Consider the following 25,210-nt stretch of genomic DNA (forward strand, 5'->3'; position numbering starts at 1 on the left):
TACATATGACATCTTTACCTCTAAAATTTTAGTTCTAAAGAGAAACTGCAAAACACTTGTATTCGTGAGACTGAAAATATCCTCTTTGGTTTTTAAAAGGCAGTTTATACAATTTCCCTTCTTTACACTCTCTACCTACACAATAACGAAAGCTTATGCTCAAATATATTGGTTAGTCTCTAAGGTGCCACAAGTACTCCTTTTCTTTTTTTGCAAATACAGACTAACACGGCTGTTACTCTGAAACCTACCTACACAATAAATCACTGATGCTAAAGGCATTTTATCAATCAAAATTAATGAAGGACATTTCTGATTAAAAGCACCGTAAAATTTTACATCCCGTTTTGTGAGATTCGCACAGGTCTAACTGAGGAAAGCAGCATATACCAATTCTAAACACTAATGAAAAGATAATAACATACCTAATAACTTTGTTCAGCTACAGAGCCACATCAGTACCAAACTACTAATCTCTCCACTGCCTTGATGAATATAATCTACTTGAAATCAATGCAATTCCAAACTGCTTTGCAAAGTTTTGTTCCCCAAACTCAGCACACCCTGACTGATTGCCATATAGGGAAGTGATTTTTTCTGAATGAACATATTTTCCTTCACACTCAGAATTCTGCTAACACAATGGTTTTAGACATTCTGTGTAACACAACATTTAAAAAACTAACTCAATGTTAAGCCATAAAATCTTTGAGTGTACATAAATAATATATTGTCTCAGAAACTGATTGAGATTTAAGTAGTTCTTCAAAGGTTTTAAAATCGTCATTTGAGAGGCACAATATCAGAGTGTAGATTATCCCTATAATGTTAATTTTCTGTACCACTGGGAGCATATAATTTGTACTATATATTAAGCATAATCTCCCTCTCTCTCACACACACAATGAAATCTGGCCCTGTTGAAGTTAATGAAAGTTTTGCCACTGATTCAACAGGCCCAGGATTTCATCCAGAGTTTCTGAAGAAATCATTTGATCATTTTTTGTATAGCATTCTCAATCCCTAAAATTAATTGCTGTGACACAGACTTTTTCCCTGAACATCTTTTGTTTATACAGTACCGAGTACATTGGAAACCAATCACAGTAATAATAATAAATAGTAAACAATTCAGCAAATATTGATTTTAATTTTATTTTTACACCATAAAGCAAATCTAAGAACAAGAATTCTGCAGTAGTTATAAACTTGAAGTTTGTTTAAATGTACATATATATATACACACACACACACACGGTTATTAAAGAACACATTCAAATATTTTGATTCAAGCAGAATGATTTAATTATTTTGTATTATTTTATGTGTTTTATTTCTTAACATTCCCTCTTTCACCCTAAGAACTAATGGTCATGATGTGTTGTTAGCAGTATATGGTGTACTGTATTAACAGTTCACACCCAGACTATACTGGCCTCCATCTTTCCCATTCTTCCTGTTTGGAGCTTTTAAGTAGGCCACTTGGGTATCCTGCTTCCTGTACAGAACTACTTTCCTCCAAGACAATCAAACTCTTGCAGTGCAGTCAAAGTCCACAGGGAATAAAGATGAAAAGTCTGATGCTTAGAGTCAGTAAAGTGTAAAACCTTTAAAATAAATCTTTGCCCCTTATACAGGTTTTCCTACCAGTTCAATGTACAGAGACTCTGTTAATGAAGAAAAACATTAATCCAGATTCTCGTGTACTGTTTACGTTTGCAACTGTGTGACCCATAAAATTTATATATTCTTATAGATAGCACGTTCATGCTCGTATGAAAGACAGCTCAGAAGTCCCTGAGGCTTTATGCAAACTCTAGGGAGCAAAGGGGAAACCAATGATAGCCTAAGTAAACAGAAACTACTGAAATATTAATTGAGCCTTCAGATATAAAACTTATTGATCATTTTATAACTTTAAAGAAGACTGACAATTTTAAGACATTATAATGCTGCTGCTTTATTTTTGTGCCCATCAGCAATGAAAAGATTTTATTTCTGATTTGCTAAATTAATTAGTTAAATTATGTGTAAAGACATGGGGAGTGGAGATTTATCTCTTACATTCTTTTGCAAACCCAAAGCTGTATTTACTTTCATTTAACCACTTCAAACCTGTTACACTATACAGCACACATTGGGGGCGGGGGGAGGGAGGAGAGGGAGAAAAAACACAGTTTAGCCCTTTGGAAACAAGATGTACATCACTGCTTACCTCCAAAGGAGGTATTGATTATTTTTCTTCCTGAGCACTGATCAAGGGCCAGTCCTTAGAAAAGTTTACTGGTCTTGGAAGCAGCTGTTCTAGTTCCAAGTATTTCTGCTCCTGGGAAATCATCGAATATTAGCTCTTGCTGACTAAGTGAATCTAATTTATTGGTTAAAAAAAGCTTCTAGTATTTGTATTTTTATCAAATTTAGGTTTAAATTTAAAGCCATTCAGTAGTGCCACAAAACTTAAATAAAAAATATATTTTGTTCCTTTGCTCTTGTTTTCTGTCCTAGTGAAGTCTGAGAGACAACATGGATCTCATATTGCCTCTTCTTCCGCCCCCCAAACAGTTATTGTTTCCACATCCAAGAGAAAAGCTATAGTGGTTCAATGAAGCAAAGCAGAAACTATGTCAGGCTCAAAAAGAAAGAAAAAAGAGAGCAAGAGAGAACAAAGTTCAAAATTGTCTGCACTTAAATTCATTGGACCGTTGTAGTTCTACTTGAATATGAACAGGAACTGCTTCTGCTGATCTCATGCAACAACGTTCAGATGGGTTCAGATTAGACCAGGCAAGTTTATGCATCCATAGTTTGGAATGCCCACATTTGATTTATCAGTATATCCCATGGGACATTAAAGGCATATACAGATGGTATCATTTACTTACTCATCTATCTGAGCGACACATGTTTCCACCTCTTTCAGTGCAGTTTGCAATTTGCCCAACAATTTCTGATAGACATCTTGTGTTTCTAAGTCCTCTTCCTTTAACAGATATCTCAGACCATGGCCTTCCTGTTGACCTAGGGAGTGTCCTGAAGGAGCTGCCATGGTGGTAATGGTATGTTGTATGTAAACCATGGGACTCAATTTACCTGCATGTGATGTAAATAATGTTAACATCTTCTATCTTTCAACACAAATTACTTTTATAAGTCAAACCTATAACTGGAAATAATTACCTGATTAAAATATTAATTTTTCATATTTTATCTTACAAATTCAATGTTGGAAGTATAAATGTGGAAAAATTAGCTAATCTGTTCTTGGTAAAGAGGAGGGACTTACAATTTTGCATATTAGTGTGCCATGTAAGGAAAGGAAAGGAAAGCGTTAGTACACAATTATATCAAGCATTTCTTATAAATTTATAAGCAAGTCCATACTAGCCATATATAGCCATTTCTTAGTGGAGTGTCCTTATGTTTAATATTGAGATAGTGCCCAGAACTGGTTAAATCTGAAAACTATAAACTAGGAGAGTTGGTAGATATGCTTCGTTCAAGTATAGGTGGGCATTCTGGCTTACCTTGCTCACTATTTTTGTTTTCTTTCTCTTGTGAAGAATGCTTTCTGCTGTCTAGCTGCACACCAAAGGCACTACCAAGAGAAGTTGAGGTTTTAGGATAAGAGACTTCCATTACATTGATATGGCAGTTGGTTGGACAGAAATCGCTGCTGTGAAGTGGTGAGATCTTTGACTTAGCCTGTTTAAAGGTAGGCCATGCTCTATTTTTTAAAACTCGTGAAAACTAGAAGTAAGAAAGAGAAGAATGTTCTGATTAATAGTTTTCTGTGCACAGGTAGCCAGTTGGAAAACAAAACTTAAAAATGCTTTAGGCATTCTGCCTAACCTTTCAAATTTCCATCTTTTGGGAGGAGGTAAGGAGTTCCTTCTGATTTTAGGTTTTTATTTTTAAGACAAATTATGGGTAATTTTTTGCAAGTTATAAATAGATTTCTAATAAGGATTTAAGCAATTTATTTTCTTTCAAATGTCTCAATATTAGTCCCATTTGAAGTTCTGTGCTTCTGAGGATGAGCTCCAGAAAGTATGGAAGGTCCCTAGGGTCTACCATTTTCAATATTACAAACATAGCAAATTTCAGGTATTTTCAAGTGTGCGTTTTCTAAAAACACTCTCAGATATTTGCTTTAGTTTAGTTTCTAATAAGTATAAAACTGGAAGCTAAAATTATGAATTTATCACATTGAGAATGAAGTTGCTGCAAAATGACAATAAAACAAACTACAATGTCCATATTTTACAGACTTTGCTACACTTGGGAATTAGAAAATGCCTCAACTTTGAAAACTGAAGAACTGGTTAAATAAGACAGACTTCTGAGAAATAAATCTTTGAAAAATGACACTGAAACACAGTGCAGGGATGTTCATTGAACCACAGGCAGTACATCTATTTTACTTCTACAGTGTTCCTCTGAATCAATGAAGATTCCATCTTCTGTTCATTCCTGTAAGTATTTTTTGTCCCCTTTCCAAAGTAGTGTTACTTCAGAGAATTAGATCACAATCATGATGGCAAGACCATTATAAAATCTTAAATTAGGTGACCACATGATGTGAAACACAACTGGATTAGGATTTATGTGAAAACATGTATCCCCCCTTTCAATTCACAGTCTAGAGTCAGGGGAGATTTTAGTGGGAACATCCATCATCACCTGCAAGTAGCCAGTATTTTAATCATATCTCATCTCCAGTTAAAATATTGCATAGCAGGGCACATACATTATTAAACAATGCTGATCATTAGGCTCATGCATCCGAATATTTTTAAAAGTTACCTTTCAAAGTGCTTACCCAATTAAATGTCCATGTGCATTTCGCTGATTATCTGGCTTTAAGTATCTTTTAACTGAGTCAAACTATATCCCCTCCCACACCACCCATAAAGTGGTAGCTTTATGTACTGGGATTTAAACGTGTGTTTACTTGTGATGCTACTGACTCTGTGTAAGCTTGATAAACGTTTCTGTACAACCAGGATTCAACTAATGAATTATACTTAAATATTTGTATCTAGGACAGGATCCTGGAGATTACACAAAGTCCAATTATGGAATTGTTTAAAACTGAAGAATGTACCAAGAATTAAGAAGGCACTAAGAACATTTAATGGTAAAAATGTTCCTCCAAGCAGTACATATTTCATATTTGAATCTCCCACACATCCTGTTCCACAGAGACCAAATGCCTGGTTATGATTTAATCAGGTCATAAGTGAAGTCCAAACTTATTTTCATACATGTATTGAGAAACATCTGGGGCCCATGGCACTGAACTCAAAGTGTATTACAAGCAAAATATTCTGAAATAACAGGAACTGCAGAAAGCCACTGGGTTTCTATTTATGGAGTTCAAACTTTCACAGTGAAACTTACAGTAAAGCTAAGGCATTCTAAGAGACTTTTGTTACTATGGTTACATTTATCTTGCCAAAAGAAGGGTATATCTATTCCTGGAATGTGAACACTCTAACAGCGTTTCTAACAGTCATTAAGAGCTAAACTGTAAACCTGCATCATGCTTATTGATTTTGGTGAGGGTGAGTTTGAGGCTTCTGAAAGTGCGGATTACACTGGCTAGAAGCAGATATTGCAATTAAAGGCTCTGTGAAGTTTTCCAACATGGCTGTGCCATTGTACTTCAACCTAGACTCAAACTCTTGCTGTTCTTGTCCTTCACTCTTGTTCATAGAGACTAGGATCATACTCAGTTCACAGTAGGAAACAGGAAAGGTATACGAGACAGCTATTAGTTACCTAACCTCTAAACCAACATTTCTGACTGCGTGGTTAAAATAAGTGATGCTCCCATCTCAAGAAACCTGACGTTCACTTTAGATAGACATAAGAAAGTCTGGATATTTAGACTTATACTGGCCAAAGTCTCCAGGGGTATGTCTACCCAGCAGCTTGGAGGGTGCTTCCTAGTGTAGGTAGACAGACACACTATAGCTCTACTCGAGCTAGTATGCTAAAAATAGCAATATGACTCCAGCAGCATTGGTGGGAGCCTGGGCTAGCCACCCACATATGTACTCACGGGTTCAGCAGGATTGTATTTGGGCAGCTAGCCCAAGTTACCACCTATGTCACCGCAGCCACACTGCTATATTTAATGTGCTAGCTCAAGCTGGACAAGGGCTGTCCACCTTCATTAGGGAGCACCCTCCCAGCTGCTGAGTAGACATACCCTAAGAAAGGGTCATTACCCACTAGGAAGCAACTCCCCCCTACCCCCCGACCTCTGTCCCATCCCTCCTCCAATTTTTCACAGAAATATGCAGGGTCTGTTAGAGTCCACATTAAACCTCTCACCTCTATTTTGAATTTTTGCTTGCAAAATCCCAGAACAGATCAGTTTGCAAATCTTACATTCTAGATCCAGATGACAGAGGGTGCAAACAGTTCAAAGGAGAGGTATCAGACCTAGTTCAGATTGGCCCCACAATTCACAAATAATTGGGGTAAGGGAGGGAGGAAAGTAGAGGTCAGGAGGAGAGAAATGCAGGTTCACTTGGGGGAATGGACAAAGGTTTGATTAGTTTATGCCTAACTTAGTTAAACTAGTCATAGAATCATAGAATATCAGGGTTGGAAGGGACCCCAGAAGGTCATCTAGTCCAACCCCCTGCTCAAAGCAGGACCAATTCCCAGTTAAATCATCCCAGCCAGGGCTTTGTCAAGCCTGACCTTAAAAACCTCTAAGGAAGGAGATTCTACCACCTCCCTAGGTAACACATTCCAGTGTTTCACCACCCTCTTAGTGAAAAAGTTTTTCCTAATATCCAATCTAAACCTCCCCCACTGCAACTTGAGACCATTACTCCTCGTTCTGTCATCTGCTACCATTGAGAACAGTCTAGAGCCATCCTCTTTGGAACCCCCTTTCAGGTAGTTGAAAGCAGCTATCAAATCCCCCCTCATTCTTCTCTTCTGCAGGCTAAACAATCCCAGCTCCCTCAGCCTCTCCTCATAACTCATGTGTTCCAGTCCCCTAATCATTTTTGTTGCCCTTCGCTGGACTCTCTCCAATTTATCCACATCCTTCTTGTAGTGTGGGGCCCAAAACTGGACACAGTACTCCAGATGAGGCCTCACCAATGTCGAATAGAAGGGGACGATCACGTCCCTCGATCTGCTCGCTATGCCCCTACTTATACATCCCAAAATGCCATTGGCCTTCTTGGCAACAAGGGCACACTGCTGACTCATATCCAGCTTCTCGTCCACTGTCACCCCTAGGTCCTTTTCCGCAGAACTGCTGCCTAGCCATTCGGTCCCTAGTCTGTAGCTGTGCATTGGGTTCTTCCGTCCTAAGTGCAGGACCCTGCACTTATCCTTATTGAACCTCATCAGATTTCTTTTGGCCCAATCCTCCAATTTGTCTAGGTCTTTCTGTATCCTATCCCTCCCCTCCAGCGTATCTACCACTCCTCCCAGTTTAGTATCATCTGCAAATTTGCTGAGAGTGCAATCCACACCATCCTCCAGATCATTTATGAAGATATTGAACAAAACTGGCCCCAGGACCGACCCTTGGGGTACTCCACTTGATACCGGCTGCCAACTAGATATGGAGCCATTGATCACTACCCGTTGAGCCCGACAATCTAGCCAGCTTTCTACCCACCTTGTAGTGCATTCATCCAGCCCATACTTCCTTAACTTGCTGACAAGAATACTGTGGGAGACCGTGTCAAAAGCTTTGCTAAAGTCAAGAAACAATACATCCACTGCTTTCCCTTCATCCACAGAACCAGTAATCTCATCATAAAAGGCGATTAGATTAGTCAGGCATGACCTTCCCTTGGTGACACACAGAAGTAGCATGAAACTACAGACCAAACTCAATAAATGCATTCACTCATTTACTTATAATATGCAATACACTTTTTGACATATTTACAAACTCAACGGTTAGCTAACAGTTGTCCGATAATTTACAGTGCAGTCTGTCAATAGGAAAGGTGGAAAGCGTTGACTCAAACTACAGTCTGCAAGTGAGGAGTTAAATTATAACAACTTTATATTTTAAATTAACATGCAATATGATAAGAATTTAATATCACTAATATCGCTTCACATTGGGTAAGTTATGAAAATTCACTAGATTTGTGAATGCTACAAAACAGAGTGCTTTTGGTCTTTCATAGGAAATACACAGAATTTCTGGTTAACAAGTTGGTTACTATCTATATGCTCAACAAGACGAAGACAGGATAAGACTTATCCCATGAATGAAAGGCACAATGAAGGGCACATGTATATGTAAAGGACTTCCTGAGGTTTTTCTCCCTGATGCTGGGAGAACCTGACCACTCCCAGGTACTTGCACTGGGTAGCTCCAGCTCCTGGTTCCTTACTGGTTACAAGGGGCCCCTGTCCCTTGCAAGACTTCTTTAGTCTCTCTCTGGGCGCTCACTGCACTCCCTGGTAGGGTGGGGGTGAAGATCTCTCAGATGGGTATTCCCCTGGTGGCTCCAGGACTCACTACAGCAGTCTCCTACCTAGAGCAGTCCTGCTCCTTCCACCCCAACTGACTGCAGTTTCCTGCATTTTAAAGGCCTCCTACCTATTATGCATGATTGACAAAACCAGACGGGTGGAACTAGCACTTTCTGGCACCTTCCTCATCAGTTTATATACCCCATTACAATAAAATTATGCAATTACTCAGTTTAGGTACTCAGGCATCTGGGTGGGTCAAATTTAATCACCAGTTTTGTCATTGCAACCAAAATGTTTAATAGACATTCAAATTCATTACTTTTTGTTGGTTCTTTCACAACAAGGAAATAGCAGATTTTCAAGACATTTTCTGATCCATACCTTTTTATAACTAGAGATTCTTCGGTAGATATGCTCAATTTTCTCACTGCAAATTACACTGAATCTACTTTGGAGGTCAGTGGGGATTACTTCATTTAAAGAATTCAGGCTGTTGCAGTTTTGCACAAAATGCTCATCACTTTTAGCCAGTGCTTCGAGAATCTGTAGTAATAAAGACAATGGCAGTACATTATGAAGTCAGATGACTAAAATGAACATTACTTATCAGTCCTGATATTTACAAGCAAAAAAACCTGAAAATCAATTGTCCCTTAACATTTTAGGTACGCTGAGTAACTAGAAAGGATGATGCTTGGGGAGAAAAGGGTTCCTTTTAGTAACTCCTTGTCTTAGTAGTAGCAACTCCAACTATACATGTTACGTACAGTGTTTCATGACCACATGTGGTTATGGACTTGTTCTATCACTCTTAATGTAACCATTATGTCTCTCTTGAAATACATTTTCTGCTAGCAAGCATTCATTTCAATTATTTATCAGCTACAAGATTTATAATAAAACTAACCTGTTGACAGATTATGTGATACTGAGTCACTAAATCAGCATACATGAGAACTCAGCTCAGTCATTTTTACTATTTGTTCAAAATAGATGAGATGAGCCGATAATTATCATATTCATTAAGATACAACTCTTTTACTGTACTCAGTCAGTAAATTAATTAAAGATTCCCAGTTGCTTTGGCCATAATTAAAAGCTTCAGTTTCCTCAGATCTAATTAATAATGCAAAACTTTTCTTCAGAATATTTTGCTTCTTCTATTGCTATAATGAAGTTTATTTAAACACAGTACCAAATCTTCTGCAGATCTTTGGATCACATTTGGATCACATTTTCATTATATATTTAATAATGGTAAAACTCTGCACTACTATAGTATCTTTCATTTGAGAACCTTGACCTGCTTTACAAACTTTCACTAATTAAGCCTCATCCCTCCTCAGTGTAGGAAAGCAATGCAGAAGGGCCCCTTCCCCACCCTACTGAAACATAGCTGCCTTTGACAAGGAATATACAACTATTTAACACTGCAAAGCAACACAAGGAAGAAAATGAAGAAAAGTATTATATCCAACTGCAAGTGCAGAGAAATTTACTTTAGTAGAATGTGAAACCACTTTCTGAAATTTCAAGTTGGACTTGAATCAAGAGCCATGACATTTTTAATTACCATAATCTCTGTTTAACATCCCACATGAAAGACATTAGGGGGTCTGATTCTTGATTAACCTACACTTGGTGCATCAGTGTAAAGCAGAAGTAAAATGCTACCATTCTGAGTTTGTAGTGTTATACACCCACTTTGCACAAGTGTAAACAATTATACACAGTGCAATCCAGTTAAGAATCAAGCCCAGTTTTTGCAGTAGCACAGTGATTCCCGATATCGTAATGAGACAGTGGTCAGTACTGACTTAGACTATGTCTACACTTATGGAGGCATGTAGAGTACAGGCACAACATATGTAACTACGTGCCACATTTTTCACTGTGGCATGAAGCTACAAGTGGCAGTGAAAGGCTCCAGCAGCAGGGAGGCAATAGGGAAAGGTTCCACCAGGGGGAGGCAGCAGGACAATACACGGCTAAAAATATCAGCTAAGATGTGGCATGCACTGCTTGAGCATATACAGAGTCCCGTAGGGCAGTGCTACTCAAAGTGGTGGTCCGCGGACCGCTGCCGGTCCGCAAGCCATCGGCTGCCAGTCTGTGCACACACTGGAAAAAAAAATTGCCGGTCTGTCACATCAGATAGCTTGAGAAGCACTGCCGTAGAGTATACACCCTAGGGTTCAGGTATGCAGGGTACTCTACCCGTCTAAGCCATGCCTCACTGTCTACACTGGTATTTAGATCTGTGCTAGCTGGGCAGGCAGTGTCTGTAGTCTACATCCCATCTTAATTGTAGATGTATCTTTAGAGGGAAGATAGACACAATGATTAACCAGCCCCACTTTCTGCAGCACCTAGGTGTTCCTTGAAGATCTGCAACCAATTCCTGAACTGGCTTGACTCAGTATAAAGTAGTTGTACTAATTGAGGCCAAAAGTCAGCATTCTGAAAACTCTATTTTTCTTACAAATATTCAGAGTATGGCAGTGGAAAAATTAATCCTAAAAATACAAGATTAGTAAAAAATATTTAAATTATAAACACTTCTACATACTGTATTATTAGAGCAAGTAATAACATCCCTGTGGTTCAATGATTTAATCAATGAAAAGATAACCTGAAATTGAATTCACTCCACAAAGTTTTGCCTTTAATTTCTATTTATCCTTGCCTGTAACTGTGTAAGTGATAAAACAGGAATTAATAAAAACTGTATTCGTACATGAATTAATAGTTAGATGTAAAATGCAACAGCTCTAATTAAGCCATCTTTCCCATGTTATTAATAAGAAGTCCCACTTTTGCAGCTTTGGAAGTATTTAGGTGAAAATTTCCAAAGTAGCCTCAAAATTTTTGTGCAACGTTTTCCTAATCTGTGTTTTTGCAGATGCATTTTTCTGTGTCTATTCGGAGGGAGATAATATGCAAAAAAAATAGCTAGGCACCTTGCTACTTTTGTGTATGCACAGAAACTTAAGTTCAGAAAGTTGTACCTGCAGTTTTGGAAGTCAGGTTACAGACCATTTGAAAATGGGGTCTTGAATATTTTTATGTGACAATTCATATCCAGACCCTTCAAAAAGTTTTGAGGTTCAATTACAATAAGTCTCTGAACTTCTTTGAAGTTTTTTTAGTAGCAAAAAGGAATTCTTTGGCATTTGTTGAGTTTAGATGTTCAATTTATGACCACAACATAACTTATTTTGCTTACTGAGCACATAGTCATGATTTAAAATGTCAGCAGGACAAAGGTGACCTGCAAATATTAGACTTGAAATAAAACATTTATAACCCTATCAATCAATAACAGATAGATGTGGCTTCAGTGGAATTAAGTATAATATAAAATTAATACACATAAAAATGTAATTTTTCTACATAGGCCTCATACCTTTGCAGTCAAGCTGAAAAAGCCCTTTGGTTCAATCATTTTCTCCACCACATGGCATTTTATTCCAGCAGTACTGTCATACTCATAAACCACTCCATATTCCAGATGAACATTATCAATAGTCAGACTTACATGGTCCTTCCTCCCATCAATTATTGCCATTGTGTTAAACTTGTCAATTACTTCTACAACAAAGAACATTAATATAGTTAGTTTTGTTTTGGCTGCTTCAGACCTAAATCAAAATAAAAGAACAATCACTGCAGACCCTATGGAAGTAGCAATCTTTAGATAATTTCTATTGAAATGAACATCAAGAAATCCCAGCTGCCAACTAGGTGACTCAAACTCAGACAAACTCAGGTCTGGGGCTGACTAAAGCTTGAGTTAGATGAAGTGTGAGAAAGCCTGTTGGAATTGTCCTATGACACAACCCATTGGTTGTAAAGGGAGACATTTTGCTTTTCTTACAAAGGAATGGAAAGTTGGAAACACTTGTTAAATTGTAGAATTCTAACACTAGTGACTGAATTCTTGCTCCAGAGACACACATACAACTCTGAGGGCAGCATTTGCCCCGAGAAATTAATTGAAAGTCAGCTATTAACCATTTTCTTAATCATCCTTGTAGACTCATAACTTTTGCCTGAAAAGTATCCTGAAGGATATGTGACTCATTATTTGTGATCCAACAGAACTTTGAATTAATTTTAATTAGCCTTAAATTATTTTGTTATTATTTGTGAATGTTATCCAGATAATTTATAGGATAAGATGTCCTATGAATGCAAATGAATGAGATTTTAATGAAAATGCCATACTACAAAATTTCTCATGGATCCAAGGAACTGTTCAGATAGTTCACACAGTATTATAGGGTGATGGTATTTTTAACTCTCCTCTATGTCAGATATGCAATTGCATATAAATCCTTATGTAAATTAAAACCCGCAGTCTGCTTTTAGTTTCCCTAGTGGGAAGGAGAAATGTCTATGTTCCTTGCTAACAGAAAGAAATTCTAAAGGATGACATGCAAAAAATAAAGATCACACCTTCCACTTTGCAGTCAAAGACATCTCCTCCCTCATCTCCAGGGGATTTAGAGTTCACTTTATGAAGGTCTTCCTGTGCACTCTCTATACTGTTATATACCCACTGTATGGAATCTTGCTATAAAAGAAAAAAAATTGCATGTATAATCAAAGCTTTCTCATTTCACTGCTTTCAAACAGGAAATAGTTATTTCAATTCCTTACCGCAACAGGATGTTTATCAATTACTATCTGCACTTCATTTTGAAAACAAACAATAACATTGGAAATAACAGGGGAGTGAGATTGATTTTTATCTAAAACCAGTTGTAGGGAAACATACTGTACTGATAACAGAAATTTCATCAGTTCATTTTTTTAAACAGTGTATGCAATATGGCTACACTTTGTTTTGTGTGTCAATAAAAATGCCCTTAATGCATACCTAAAAAAGTTGTTTGAATACACTGAAAGCCTTATTATAACAGGAAACTATAAAAACAACAGAACCAGCTTCTATCTCGCTAAATCTGCTGCACGCCTACTGGAGCTTGCATTGATTGTCGAACACCAGCCATGGGGACAGAACACATCCGCTTGCCTCTAAACACACTCCCACTTTCCATTATGTGCACCTGCAGAACTTCACTGGAGGTGTCTGTAGGAATCCTCATGCCTATACTCAGTATAGAATTGCCTCTATTCTATGCAGACCATATGTTTTTTCCTCAGAAGTGTTGCACAAAACTTGATCTCACTTGTATCCAGCAGTGCGGGGCTGCATAATCAGATACTTTGGGCTCAAATTAATATTTCAATGTATTTAATAATGTATGATGCTAATCAAATATGGAATAGGCTGAACATCCTTCTCATCCCCATAGCTGACATGCAATGTACCTATCAATCTCTCACCCTCCAGTTACCATAGCAGAATACATGACAAAAATAATCCTGCATTGTGACTGAACTGAAATCACAGCCTGTAAAGAGAAAATTGTGGGATGAAATGAAAGTTAAGCAAGGATGCCAATAGTTAATCTTCGGTATGTCTTCTAAACAAACTGTTAAACCAGGTTGTGCTTGGTTAAGGTGCAATATACATTCATTACCTTTATAATCATCTGCAAAGTAATGGTTAGTATAATATCCTGAAGGATTAAGACATATTTTCTCTCTAGATAAATCCACATTTGAATCTTCTTTACCTTTTACTCTGAACTATTTATATTTCGCTTAAGATTTTGTGATTTTTTAATTAATTTCCATAAAGAAATAATAAAAAATACAAAAAGGTAAACAACATACAGCTGTTTATGTTACCAAATACTGCACATTTCACAGGATAGCCAATAAAATTATTCAATTACACAAATATACAACTTGTCAAAGCTGCAAGACCGAACAGTACAAAATCAGACAATATTACACAGACATAGCATGTTAGGGTGGGGATAAAAAAAAGATAGAGGAGGAAGAGACTGGAGGAAAGCAACAGGAATGGGGTGGGGGGGTGGGGGGAGTGGAAAAGTCAGTGCTTAACGTTTTGTGTTTTAACTTTTGGACAAAATCTTCCCAAGGAGCTCTCTTGATTGTTTGCAGTTTGTTGTGCACAAGCAGGCCACAGGAAATAATTTTGAATCCATTCTGCTTCCCAGGCTGATCCAGATGTTGCTGATTTGACTACAGAGTATTTTACAAGTCTCCTCTGCTCAGACACATGGGCAGCATTCAGTCAGTATCTATACCATATCTAAATTGAGATTTAAGTACCTGTTGTTGGTTCAAAGGGTGCCTTATTCTGGCTGACACAGAACAGGTTCCTTATTATTCCTAACCTGACGTTAGACAGCCTATCACAAGGAGTAACATTATCTGAAACTTATTTCTATTTATTTTTGCTGAAAGTGCAGGATCACAAAAGTTAACATAAAAGACTATTCCACAATATACTATTCTTAAAAAGGTTTTCCAAGAGTGCTATATAATGAATGTAAGCTAAAGCTCATGCACAAACTCTACAGGATCTTCTGTCAAGTCACATTTAGTGTCACCAACAAAGAAACTAATAGATGTTGTATTATGATCAGTGGAACTGCAGACAGAGGGCCATATACCTTGGATGGGGCTGTTATTGAAGGGACACTAAGAAGACAGGGAATGGGTGGAGTTAGGCAGGAAGCAACTCAGCCACATGGACAGAGCAGTGCAGAGGGTTTACTAAAGTTCCACTTGTTCAACTTAACCTGCGTTTGGTTTCACTTTTTGTGAATGAAACATGGTGGCAGCATTTGAGCTGTGAGTTCTCTGCAGTGCAGCAGGTGGCAGCATGAGCCATGTAACTCAGTTTGAAGCCCCCAAGAGCCCTGGATTTTGCATATCCAAGCTTAGACCAGAGATGGACCGAGTGGAAGGAGGAGTTTGAGCAGGACACAGATCTGGCCATGCAAGAGGACAACATCAGTAGGAAAGTAAAACTGTTATTTTACCTTACTGGGGAACAAGGCAGAGAGATCTGCACCCCTCGGAAGCACACCACTGCCTCAAGCCTCACAGCAGCCCTAGGAGCCCTGGGAAACTATTCGTCCCTAAAGCAGAACAAAACTGTGACACAACACAGATTTTTCACTGGAGACCAAGCCAAAGGGGAATGGCTAGATCCCTATATTTCTGCCTTACGCACACTGGCTACTACGTGCAATTTTGAAGACTTGACAGACTTCCTGATTTGGGAAAGGACAGTCTGTGGCACTTGGGATCACCATCTGCAAGAAATACTGCAGGAGCGGCTAGTCCAGAAAGGTGGTCTCACATTAAACAGACAGGGAGCGGAAGCCTCAAGTGAAAGAATGAGAGCCCTAGGAGGCACAAAAACCCCACAACTACATGCAGTCAAGAACACAGGAGAGCAAGTAGCCAGGGTTCCATACACATAATGAGGGGCACTAATTGTGGAAGACAGCATGAGCAGGTCAATGAGAAGTGCTCCGCACTTGGACAACATTGCAAGGAATGTGGCAAGTTGAATCGTTTTAGTAATGTGTACAAGAGCAGAGAACAGTCCCAGAAAAATTCAATCAGATATGTATAAAAGGGAGATGGCACATCAGACAGTGTTGATAACGTCATTATTATCTCCTTGAGTCTGAAAGCATATTACATTCAGGCTGTTGGGACAGGAAAGCAGCAAGGGACAATGCCAACCTCCATGAATGCAGGAGTGTTAATAGTCCGATTTCAGCTGGACAGTGGGGCCTCCTGCAATATGATCAAACATACCATTCACAGAGAGCAGACACAATCCAATAACATACAATGCAAGCTTAATGCTGTCCATAGGAAAAAGTGACCTCAATCACTAACCCAAAAAATAACAGATGATACAGCAGAAATTTGTGGTGGTGGATGATGATAAACACCATCAACCCCTCTTGGGCAATACACATACCAGCCACAGGTTGGATCAGGTGCAGCATCAGAATTTTATAGCTAGAGTGCAAAGAGCAAAAAGGGAAATCCCATGGACAATGGAGATAATTTTAAAAGTATATAGGGATGTTTTCAAAAGCAATGGGTGCCTCAAAGGAAAGCTTCAATGGGAAATAGACCCAACAGTGGAACCTTTGAGTTTACCATGAAGGAAAATTCCAGTGGTACTTTGTAATCCAGTAGTCAAGGAGCATGAAAGTATGCAGCGCAGGCACATCATAGCACCTGTAAAGGCCAATACAGGCTGGGTAAGAAGCATGGCAATGGTAAAGAAGCAGTCAGGAAAATTACTTATCTGCATAGACCTAAAACCCCTGAACAAGGCATTAAATAGATGTCCCTATCCACTTCCCACAATTGATGACATCTTGGTAGAACTTTCCAAAGCTAGAATCTTTGTAGTCTCTAATGTGATGGATGAGTTTTGACACATAAGGCTGGATAAAGAGTCCTGTATGCTGGCAAACTTTGCACCATCATTTGGTCACTGCAGATGGCCGTGCAAGCTGATGGGCATGAGTCCAGCCCCAGAGATGTTCCAGAGAAGACTCACCCAAGCACTGGAAAGGTTGCCTGGGGTGAAAATAATTGCAGATGATATCCTCTTTGTAGGTGAAGGGAGCAATGATACAGAAGCTGAACAAGAGTATGACAGAAAACTACAAGTTTCTGCAGCAATGCAGAGACAAGAACATAAAACTGAACCCAGAAAAAGTGTGACTCAAACAGCATGAGAATATATATATATATACATCTACTCATAGCAGAGGGATCAAAAGCAGATCCCAACAAGATCAAGGTAGTCAGAGACATGCCAGCTCCAGTGGATGTGAAAAGGGTGCACAGGAAAGATATATTTTCTGTCCATGTTCTGTCCACACCTGGCTACAGTTCTGAAACCCATCCATTGGCTCACAAGGCAGGATGTTCAGAGGGACTGGGAAGGTCCCCAACAGCAAGCATTTGACAATTAAAACAAATGATAATGGATGCTCCTGTGCTGAAGTACTACCAGCCAGGTAAATCACTAATACTGCAGTGTGATGCATCAGACACTAGAAAGATCACTAAAGTTAACACAAAAGACTATTCCAAAACATATTATTCTTACCCAGGTTTTCCAAGAGTGCTATATAAAAGGACTGCCTGATCATTTGGGCTGACCTCCTATATATCACAGGCCACCAGAACCACTCAGCACCCAAACAATAAACCCAACAACCAAAATATCACAGCCCTCAGTCTGTAGAGATTTGTGTTATCTTTGGAAATTTCAGCATGCTGCTCTGAGCCTGATGAGTTTTTCTTTAAACACCAGGAAATGCTATATGTGGGAAGAAGAATATATATTTTGTGATATACCAAACAACTTTTAACGGAATTCACATCCAGTTGCAGTAATTGTTCACCTAATGATAGGCATACAAGCAATTTTTAAGTTCTCCTTTTCTGGATGCCCACCCATCTCCATAGCAAATCCACATCTGTGAAACACTCAGGTATAAAGTACTTATTAGCCGTTTAATTTAGCCAGTTTAGGGCAAAAGAATCCATGCTACTGTGTCTGGGAGTAAAACTACCCCTTTTGACCAGAATTCAGAGATCTGTTGCACTCGGTCTGCACATGTTATGTAACTGCTTCAATTCTGTACTGGAGCACAAAGAAATCCAAAGAAACATGTTCATGAAGCAGTATTTGCATGATGCAGCTGAAACAACCCCCTATTTCTGCTGCGTATCTCATATCTGTTCAGTAGTCTGAGAGGAGGATTTCACATTTAGTTTTAATTGAATTTTAACACTCACTGAAAGACATTGTGAAGTTAATTAACTGGTTCACAGTTTATGAAGAATTTCCAAGAACGTGGAAAGATTACATTACTGAATCCAGCTGTTTTGTTTTATCGTGACAATTACTGTGGACATTCAATTTTCTTTCTAAACTAAAAGCAAGAATAATTTATTTGCTCATATAAAAAAACGAAACTCAGAATCCTTGAAATAATATTTATTTCTAACACTGCACTGTAATGGAAGTGTAGAGAAACTTTTATAGACAGGATATATTCACTCTGCTCTGTACGTGCTAAGTGTTAATAAAAGTCAGGAAAAAGATCAACTGTGCTATGTTCTCATGAGCACACAGCTAGCTGTATAAACTCCACTCCATCCAGATGATAATATATTTCATGGTGTTTTCTGCACAGAGCTATAATATTGCTGGAAATAATCCTTTAAAAAGATAACATGAGAAAACTATTTAGTTAAAAGCTTAGTTTTTTGAAGCAGAACTTAAAGAGACCTTGAGTGTCAGCAATAAATATTAAGTAATCTCATCAGTTTTTATATTTTAATTAGCCACCTCCCCTTTATTCCTCCCTTCCCCCCCCCACAACTGGATGTAAAGAACAAAAAAAAAACCAAAAAAAACAATGGGTAGAGCAATGAGGGCATAAGCAGTAAACTTGTCTACCTGCATTGGACGCCTATATTTCCTGCAGGCTGTGACGTGGGCAATAACACTTGCATGAGTCTCTTTGCTGACGTTAATTCCATTCACTTTAATTATGCACTGTCCAGGGTGGAGACCTGCTGCAGCTGCCACAGTCCCTTTAAAAACAATTGTGAAAGTTGCCAAATTCCATGCTAAAAGATCCCCTTTCAAACATACAGTCCAAGTGCCTCATTCTGCCTCAGTATCTGCTACTATTGATTCTTGCATGACTATTGCTAGTACAATAGAATTCTGAAGTCAATGAGACTCTGCAAAGATTCAGGGTTCCATGCTAGAGGATCCCCAGTGTGGGGACCATATCATAATCCTGTAGAACATTTTATTGAAAAACTGTTCAAAGAGAGCTACTACAAACCTCAGCTATATTAATTTAATTGTAATTGTCTTAGAATAAATTTCACCTGATAAAATACTGCAGAACAAGATATCCTCTGTTGGTTTTGTTGTGTCTGATTGCAAAGTTCATGTAATACTTAATAGCTTATAAAAATAATATGATGTAATGCACTATTTCACTAAAAATAACATATTGTCAACAGCCCAGTACTGATGTATAACCCAACAATAACAAACCAGTGTGCACGTGCAATTAAGGAAATGTTATTTCAGTAAGGAAACAGATTTTAGTTTTAAGCTTCTAGTGTGTAATTTCTAAATTACTGTAAGAATTATTTTTTAAAAACCCCTTAATATTCCTCATTTCGTAGTCAAATTCTATTGTGAAACAAATTCTGAAAAATTGTTAAACACTACCAACTGAGGCCATGGTCAGTTTGTTGCTAAATTTCCCCAGGCACCTAGCTGAAAATGCTGGGGAAGATTTGACTTTTGTAGTAAAAGAGGATAAAAAAAATCTGTAATTTGAAAATAACTATAACCATTCAGAGTCCTAAACCTTTGCTCTTTGATTACAGCAAATTTCCTATTGATAAATAAAAATCAGAAGCTTTCTGACAACTCTCCCTGTAATTCAAAGTAAGTCTTAAAGCAGACGAGGAGTTTCTTGTCAAACAGTATGTGAAAAATCCAAGTCCAAGGGCATTTCTGTGTATTCAGTTCTATTTTAATCTCTTTACCATTTCATGTGTAATGGAAAATGCCTAGCTTCCAGTTTAAAAAAAAACCCAAAAAACAGTCAACGGTTATTGGAATAGGAAATTTTATTAACTTTAATCATTGTGAATAAAAATGAAGAATACTCTTTGAATAAAAAATAAAATATAAATTTCAGTGATTTGTTTCCATAGTAGAGTGATAACCTTGAAAAAGTGCTCTATCCACTGAACAAGTATGGCAAAGGTAGTGGCAGTGTAAAATATCTTGCCAGCATGCCTCAAACCTATTCTGGAGGGACTGGCTCTTGGAGTTCAAAGTTAGTTTGGTCTCCAGGCATATTCTATTCCTTTCTCCTCTGTTGAGATTGTCAACAAAAGATGCCAATGAAGAATGAACATGTTGCTCCCAGGCTGATACAAAATATTTGGGGCCCTCCTGCACAGTTGAATCATATTTTAACTTGCAAACTGTCTGAATTCGATAAGGAATGCATTGAAAAAATAAATTTGGAATCCCATACTATGATTTTTAACAATCACTTTTTACAGACTATAGCTGCACTTTAAATTAAGTGTCTTGAAATCACACCACAATCAGCTAATGTGGTTCCAACAAATATCTGGATTTAGAGACAAAGCTTAAACAGATCCCATTAAATAATATACTTCAAGACTGCAGAATTGTTATTCAGACTCCAGAAAACCATGGTCCCAGTTCAGGAAAACTTTTAAGCATATGCTTAAGTGAATCCTGGTTCAGCAATTCACTTAAGCATGTGCTTATGTGCCATTGAGATCAATGGAACTAAAATATTTGCTTAAATGCTTTGATGAATAAGGATGGACAGCTCAACTGAGACCCAGGTGTGGAAGTAATTAACAGACTGGTGAGTATTCGACTCTCTGGTCTTGAAGACCTGGTTTCTGGAACCACAGCTCAGGCCAAAATTGACTGGTTCTTTCAACTGGTTGCTTTGCCAAACTTAATCATACTGCTTGGTTTAAGCCCTGGTCTACACTAGGACTTTAGGTCGAATTTAGCAGCGTTAAATCGATGTAAACCTGCACCCGTCCACATGATGAAGCCCTTTATTTCGACTTAAAGGGCTCTTAAAATCCATTTCCTTACTCCACCCCGACAAGTGGATTAGCGCTTAAATCGGCCTTGCCCGCTCGAATTTGGGGTACTGTGGACACAATTCGATGGTATTGGCCTCCGGGAGCTATCCCAGAGTGCTCCATTGTGACTGCTCTGGACAGCACTCTCAACTCAGATGCACGATTGTCTGCCGTTGCTCTGATGGAGGGAGGGGCGACTGATGACATGGCTTACAGGGTTGGCTTACAGGGAGTTAAAATCAACAAATGCGGTGGCTTTACATCAAGGAGTATTTCAGGCAGGACTTCACGGAGGGTTCCAATCAGAAATGGTAGACCTAAGTTATTGTTCTTATTGGAACAAGCAGGTTGGTCTGGCCTCTGATTGATACATGGCTAGATTTACCTCGCTGCACCTTCTCTGTGAGTGACTGCAGTGTGACCTAGAGGAATGAGTCCCCTAGACGGGGGGGCGGGGAGGAGGCGGGGTTTCAAATGAGTACAAAACAAATCTGGTCTATTTCTTGTTTTGATCCACTCCATCTATCTTTTACATCTTTGGCTGGCAGCAGACGGTGCAGAAGGACTGCATACCATCCACATCTCACGGCTGCTCGGCAGAAGATGGTACAAGAGGACTGCTAGCAATCCGTATCGCCTGCCTGCTCACTATAATATGGTTCAATAGGACTGACTGCAGGACTAAAGAGAATGACCTGATCAAGTCACTCCAAATTTAGTCCCTGCGCCCATGTCTGCCCAGGCGCTCCTGATCGACCTCACAGAGGTGACCAGGAGCACCTCGGACATGACAATGACGGCTACCAGTCCTACTATACTGTCTGCTGCCATAAGGCAACGGGTTACTGCTGCTATGTAGCAATGCAGTACCACGTCTGCCAGCACCCAGGAGACATACGGTGATGGTGAGCTGAGCGGGCTCCATGCTTGCCGTGGTTATGGCGTCTGCACGGGTAACCCAGGAAAAAAGGCGCAAAACGATTGTCTGCCCTTTCTTTCCTGGAGGGAGGGAGAGAAGGGGGGCCTGATGACATGTACCCAGAACCACCCGCGGCAATGTTTTAGCCCCATCAGGCATTGGGATCTCAACCCAGAATTCCAATGGGCAGCGGAGACTGCGGGAACAGTGGGATAGCTACCCACAGTGCAACACTCCGGAAGTTGACGCTTGCCTCAGTACTGTGGAAGCACTCCGCTGAGTTAATGCTCTTAATGCACTTAGAGCATTTTCTGTGGGGACACACACACTCGAATATATAAAACCGATTTCTAAAAAAAACAACTTCTATAAATTCGACCTAATTTCGTAGTGTAGACATACCCTAAGGTTTCTCAGTTACAGGAGGGTAAATTGCCACAGCACAGGCTAAAAATATGGTTTTAATGAGCTCTGCATTTCACAATACACAACAGATTGTTTACTATAGTCAGAGATAGGGAATTTGAGAATTCTGCTCCTCATCAGTGTCAGAACAGCAATCCAGAGTACATTGGGTTAAAGAGTTGGCAAATGTTTGGCAATCATGTCACAGAAAGGACATAAAACACTATTTAGAGCAAACATCTGTAGTTAGTAAAATGGTCTAAGTCACTGGAGCCCAGAGCTGTATGAAAGGATTTGTCCAAACTGCACATATGTTCTCAAGAGGGTTTTCAGATGAGTCAGACCATAAACATGTAATTTAATAACTAAGTAGCCTTCAGAACATTGCTTCCAAATGCCATTTTCTGAATCAATTATTTTTGCATTTCATAATTATTCCTGAATCTGTAAAGGATATTTGAGCTTAAAACCTATATAAGTGTTACTTAAAGAACTAATCTAAATATTTGTAAAAACCAAAAAAGAGAGTCTAAATTTTAGCCATACTAGCCTATTCATAAGACAGTATTTTCAATGACTACCTATTTACCATCTGTTACGCTTATAACAAAATAACATTCTGCAGATTTTTCAAGGTTCAAAACTATTAAAAATCTTATTAGGAAGTTTGAGTTAATGGTGTTTGTCTCAACAGAGAAGAATACGTAAACTGAAATTATAATGGTAAGTGTGATCGACCTCGACCAGGCCTAATCAGATGTTAGACAGATGATTACCATGGTCCCATTCAGCTCCTGTTTCTTACCTCTCCCAACAGCATGGACAACCGATGGACCAAAGCCCCGGATTTGGAATCCAAGCCCCTCTGCAGAGTCAGGGATCTTCACTGTCCTAATACCAACAGAGATTTAAGATCAAACATCAGATGTTAACATTTTGTTCTTTAAAGTAAAGATTGGTCACAGTGGGAAAAATAACAGGTAGTTAAAATCTGCTTGAACTCCTCCCTGCTATTTCTCATCATTTTTAAAAATACAAAGAGCTAAAGGAAAGGAAAGATGGTTAGGCTAACGCTATTTATTCATTTATATTCTGTCCTATAGTGCTCATCACTGACTACCTAAGCATTTCACACACAGAATGATTTTACCTTCACAATACCCATGAAAGCAGGAGAATATTATTCCATTTTAAAAAGAGAACTCAGTAAAATAGAGATTAAGGCCTACATTTTCAAAAGTGTCTACCGATTTGGGGTTCATCTATTTTTTGACCCCATACGAAACACTTTGAAGGAGCCTGGTTTTCAGACATTTCTGTTTTACATTATTGCTGTATTTACCTCATAATGCTATCAAAAAATGAAAAATGTGTCAGTAAGGACTACAGAGTAAACTTTTTCATTTGAAGTTCCTATAGACAACATTTGAAAAATTCAGAAAAATTGAAAACTTTTCTCCCAAAATTCCAATTTTAAGAAAAAGCCGAATTTTAATGAAAATTTCCATCCAGTTCTATGAATTACAGAGAAAGTCACAGAAGTACAAATAGGAGCAAAAAAGATAGAGGACTGATCATGATGCTCTTATTCAGTAAGGACATTGAAACTTGGCCCAGAGATAATAGCATGATGAGACTGTAAGACTAAACAGTTGAACTGTTATGAGAAAGGTAATTCTATTTCATGGAAAATTTCAATATTTCAAATTGGTTTTGTTCCAATTTGGAATGAAAACCAATAATTTCAAAATTCTGGGCAGAGGTACAGGCACTGGAGTCCCCAGCTCACAGGTAGTCCACCTGGTGGACTCCCACAGAGCCACAGACCTTGGTAGCCCTGAGATCCTCAACTCCTGAATACAGTGACTGCTGGGCTCCTAGGGAGCTGTGGACTCTAGATGCTTTGGGAGCCCAGGCTGCTGAGGAGCCGAGAGCCTGGAATCCAGAGCTCCGAAGTTCTCAGCTTCCCAAAAGTCCATCAGACAGGCTGCCAAGGAGCTGGGAAACCTGGCAAGGTTCTGCTGGAACTTTGTCAGAATAGAACTGCTTCCGGAGAACATTTCAATTTTGACGAATCAGCAAATTCTAGTGAAAAAATATACTCTCCTTAGGCTTCAGAGGCCAAGCTCCAGCCCAACTAGTGAGAGCTCCACAAGACCGAATCAGTCGACCTGGGCTGGGAGGTTTGCTGCTGTGGGCTGTGTAGATGTACCCTTAGGCACTATGGTAATAAACAATAATAATAATTTTGAGAATTGGAAAGAGATAAATGTAATTTTAAAATACATTCATATAATATTGTAAAAAAAAAAAAGTACTTTGTTGAGTATAAACCAGCATCATTACTTCGCTTCTTGTTTATAGCAGGGGAAGCTGAAAATATGATTGGCACTTGGAGACAATTGTAGGCAGAGCCTGAATCCAAAACTTTTTGCAGCCCAGGCGTCTCTCTAAAAACTGACTTATTTTACAAACAGATTTTTAAAGACTGTTGGATATTAACTAAAGCTGGAGAAAACTCAATGGTCTCACTTTGTAAAATTTCCACACAAAATGCATTATATAAGCATCTCTCCCTACTTCATACACATACTCTGGGGGAAACTATGTAAGATCCAAGTCTTGTAGTACTCATTAGTTTAAGTTGGCTTTGTGTTGTGGACAAAAGCTGAGACATATTCATTTTCACTTAGGTCTACACAGGTGAAGGCCAAAGCGCTGACCCAGTGCACCAACCAGCCTGTAAATGTTAAATTTTTCTAATTTTACCAATATGGGACTCAATCCTGAAGCTTTTGT

General features: G+C 38.7%; 1 protein-coding gene across 4 annotated transcripts in view; it reads right to left on the reverse strand.

Annotated features, from left to right (window-relative positions):
• The window catches only part of PREX2 (phosphatidylinositol-3,4,5-trisphosphate dependent Rac exchange factor 2), a 317,368-nt gene that overhangs the window by 133,820 nt on the left and 158,338 nt on the right, over positions 1-25,210 (reverse strand). For all 4 annotated transcript variants that reach the window (XM_073330905.1, XM_073330906.1, XM_073330908.1 and 1 more), the window contains 7 exons: positions 23,217-23,302; positions 18,872-19,008; positions 12,931-13,048; positions 11,879-12,063; positions 8,854-9,015; positions 3,525-3,747; positions 2,883-3,090 (listed from right to left, as the gene is read on the reverse strand). In XM_073330905.1, coding sequence (XP_073187006.1) covers positions 2,883-3,090; positions 3,525-3,747; positions 8,854-9,015; positions 11,879-12,063; positions 12,931-13,048; positions 18,872-19,008; positions 23,217-23,302 — 1,119 coding nt within the window. The remainder of the gene's footprint in view (positions 1-2,882; positions 3,091-3,524; positions 3,748-8,853; positions 9,016-11,878; positions 12,064-12,930; positions 13,049-18,871; positions 19,009-23,216; positions 23,303-25,210) is intronic.

This window comes from Lepidochelys kempii, chromosome 2 (genome assembly GCF_965140285.1).
Source record: "Lepidochelys kempii isolate rLepKem1 chromosome 2, rLepKem1.hap1, whole genome shotgun sequence".
Classification (NCBI taxonomy): Eukaryota; Metazoa; Chordata; order Testudines; family Cheloniidae; genus Lepidochelys; species Lepidochelys kempii.